The sequence below is a fragment of the Neltuma alba genome, unplaced genomic scaffold, assembly GCF_004799145.2.
Source record: "Neltuma alba isolate B1F8T4 unplaced genomic scaffold, ASM479914v2 tig00001263_pilon, whole genome shotgun sequence".
Lineage (NCBI taxonomy): Eukaryota > Viridiplantae > Streptophyta > Magnoliopsida > Fabales > Fabaceae > Neltuma > Neltuma alba.
Genome location: NW_021632399.1, coordinates 174,233 through 178,181, shown reverse-complemented (window position 1 = coordinate 178,181; position 3,949 = coordinate 174,233). Strand labels below are relative to the sequence as shown.

Here is a 3,949-nt window from a genome sequence, read left to right as displayed (position 1 = left end):
TACATATGGAAGAAGAATCTTCCAAGGTCAAGGTCAAGGTCAGACCCAGAGGCAAGTAGCTAGATGAATCTCGTAATTTACTGACATGTAAAATAATCTAACAAGCGTGGATAAACTCAATTAATAAATAAGGTCAAAATCGTAGATTTGTTGCACTTCGGACTTGGATCTCCCATCTCAGTTTTATTCAATTCCCTCTTGATTTTCCTTGAAATAAGGTCAATTAGCATTCTAATGAAAGGAAAATCACCCTCGTGGGGTGGATCAAATCCCTAACAAGTTTTATTACTTTATGAAGTGACTTTGACTTGCATTTTCCTAAACAGGAGACATGACTGGAGCAAGCAAGTTGAAAGGTCTAGCTACTTATAATTATAATGATTTGGTATATGCAACCAAGAATTTCAGTGAAGAGTACAAACTAGGAGAAGGAGGATTTGGGGCTTTATACATGGTAATTTTAATCTAATATCCAATATTTAAATATTTATGATCATGCTCTTTAGCAAGTATGTCTCTAAAAATACATTTCCAAAAGGACAAACGTGGTACTCATAACAATTGAAATTCTTTAATTATCATCACAAGGCACTATGAAGAATGGGAAAGTTGTCGCAATCAAGAAATTAACTTTACAACAATCCAGGAACTTGGAAGAGGATTTTGAAAGTGAAGTGATGCTTATAAGTAATGTTCATCATCGGAATCTTGTTCGGCTTTTGGGATATTGTAGCGAAGGCCATGATAGAATCCTTATTTATGAATATATGAAAAACAGCAGCCTTGACAAATTCCTGTTCGGTATCTTCTATCAACCAACAGCTTTTATGAATTTGCATAATCTATTATTTTTCTTTTTAACATAATGACATGAGTGCACATTTTCAAATCAACAACACAGCAACACCGACTTATCAAAGAAAAGCCTAATCATATGTCATACTTATGTTGGAGAACATGATAATAAGCTTTCCATATCAATTCCCTAATCATTTTTAAGGTTTGCCCTTGATATTTTTCTTACCTTTCAAAGTCTGTACACTTGGAAAATAGGTAGAAACAAAGGTTCTCTCCAGTGGAAGCAGAGATATGATGTAATTTTAGGAATAGCAAGAGGTTTGGCTTATCTACATGAGGAATTTCATGTGCGTATTATACATAGAGATATAAAGACTAACAACATCCTCTTAGATGATGAACTACAACCTAAAATTGCTGATTTTGGATTAGCAAAGCTTTTACCTCAAGACAAATCCCATCTAAACACAAGAGTCGCAGGAACATTGTAAGTTCGAAGAATTATATTTAATTTCTTTTCCTCTATTATAGCACATGGATTGTATGAGGTATTGATAATATATATGTTAGTACACCCACAAACACTCACACACAGGTCAATTGAACACTATCTTCTACACCTATAATACTCAATAGAATTCATATATATATATATATAATGTCAATCATGGCACAAAAATTTACATTACATATGCCTGTTTCAGACTTTATTGGATCTATAATTATATGTACCGTGTATATGTATGTGTTTAATTTCTATTGGAGTCATTGTTTCAATCTAATTACATCACAAATATTCTATTTGTTAGAGGATATACAGCACCGGAGTATGCAATTCATGGCCAATTATTAGAAAAGGCTGATGTTTATAGTTATGGTGTTGTTATCTTAGAAGTTATCAGTGGTCAGAAAAGCACGGAATTAAGGCTTGATAATAATGATGAGGGTGCATTCCTGCTTCAAAAGGTGAGAAAATTCCCATTATTATTGCAGTTCCTCGTGTTTATCTTTGAGAAGATTTAGATATGGGGATGTATTTTCAATAATAAAGCTCTAGGTTATTTAGCTGTCTTCGGAAAATCCATTCCTCCAATGCCAATATACAATGAATCTGAGAAATATCTAAGAAGACACTGCCGTAAATATGTTCATTTGTCTCTTGTATCCCTCCTTTTCACTTCCCTATTGTCTAATTTGATAGGCTTGGAAACTTTATGAGATAGACAGGCACTTGGAATTGGTGGACAATACCTTAGATCCTAATGCCTATGATGCAGAAGAAGTGAAGAGAATCATAGAGATTGGTTTGCTTTGCATCCAAGCATCTGCTGATAGGAGACCAATAATGCCTGAAATAGTTGTTTTGCTCCAAAACAAGGACTTATTAGAGAACATAACGCCCACTATGCCAATCTTGATTGAAGCTAATTAGTGGTCCCTGGCTTGTCCTCTAATTGCACGGAAATAACCACTTGTGGGTTATTTTAGAATTTTCTATCATAAAAATAAATAGAAAAAGCAATTGAGTATATGCAACTGTACATCTTTAATTTCCATTTTATTCGATACTTGTGTGTAATTTTGTAGATTCGTCTTAGAAATTATATGTGAATAAATGGTTACGGGATACAATTTGGAAAGCTACATTAATTTTGTTAAAATCTTAGATGTGAGATCAAGAATTCAGTTCTATTATTTAATTGATGAAGTTAATATTTGTACATAATGTGACTTTTTTAAAGTGATGTCATGCATGATATTTTTTTTCGCCATCCATATTCCATACACATGATATACTATTTTAATGGAGATACTCCCTCCTGTCCTATTTATAAGTTTCAAATAACTGAATCACGTTTAATGAACTAGCAGTTAAAATTATTTAAAATAATAAATATGTCAGAAATGTATCATTGTTTTTTCAAATTTGCGCGTATTTATTAAGAGAGTCAATGTGAGTCAATAAATGAAAAAAATAATGAAAGAGAATATATAGGAGTAATATTAATGAGAGAGAGTACTAAATAGAGTCAACTAAAACAAAATAGGAAGAAAAGTAATAAATACTCAAACAAGCTTAAAAATTAAATTTATATTTTAGACCAAATCTATGTCCATAAATAAAACTTATATATAGTGTCGGAGGGAGTAATATTAAAAGCCGCCCAAAATAAAATATTAATAGTAAATATACAAATCACATTATTTCATGCATGATATATGATTTTAATGGAGACAAAATTGAGAATTTAAAAAGGCAAAATTAATTTGAGATTGGTGGCTGCCCAACTACTCACAAGTCACAGGTTGGGTCCTATCTAGATGCATGATCCCCCCACTCCCCATGATGTGAAACGAGGGGAAAGAGAGGAGAAAGAAAGAGAGAGGATCCTAAAAATATAGTAGAATATTTTATTCAATCAACTAAGTCGGCCTATAATGAGGAATTTTATTGCTATTTATAAAGTTCTTAAAATATTTAAAAAATAATTGTTCAAAAAAAGAAAAAATAAAATAATAATAATTCAATCCTTAATCTAGTTTTAAAATATATAGATAATAAATAAATAAAATCTTATAATAATACAAATAATTAAGACATTCTATTTTATTGATATTATGCAAAAATTCGAAGAAAAATAAAAACACAATTATCTAAGAAAATTTTAGGGTTAGGAAAGTTGTAATAAATAATCACTATGGTGCCTTGTTTTCGGTGAATAACATGATGCCTTTTAAAAAGACCAAAAAATACAAAATTATAAATGAATTAATATTTTTTACCTAAAAGAGTAAAACAATATCCAACGCCATGATATTATTTTCTAACTGTATTCAACATCCTAATCTTATTTTCAACTTCTAGCACTCTAATATTATTTATAATGCATCTAGCATCCTAAAATATAAATAAGATTAATGTGTTAGATATAGTTGAAAAATAACATTTAGAGCGCTAGTTGAATTAAAAAAATAATATTAAAATATTGTATTTTTTTAACCACCGAATACCACCATATGGTGAATGCCCTACCTAAAATTCCTTATGTCAAACGTAAATCAAACGTAATTCTCTTCTATTAAACACAAGTAATTAATAATGGATATAAAGACAGGGAAAGTTGCAAAAATTTTAGGATCTTAATTACCT

General features: G+C 30.5%; 1 protein-coding gene across 1 annotated transcript; it reads left to right on the top strand.

Annotated features, from left to right (window-relative positions):
- Positions 1–593: 593 nt before the first annotated feature.
- On the top strand, positions 594–2,419 carry LOC114754553 (cold-responsive protein kinase 1-like). The gene is made up of 4 exons (XM_028943341.1): positions 594–801; positions 1,054–1,285; positions 1,608–1,764; positions 2,000–2,419. The coding sequence occupies exons 1-4, from the start codon at positions 594–596 to the stop codon at positions 2,228–2,230; spliced, it is 828 nt and encodes a 275-aa protein (XP_028799174.1). The 3' UTR covers positions 2,231–2,419.
- The last annotated feature ends 1,530 nt before the right edge of the window (positions 2,420–3,949 follow it).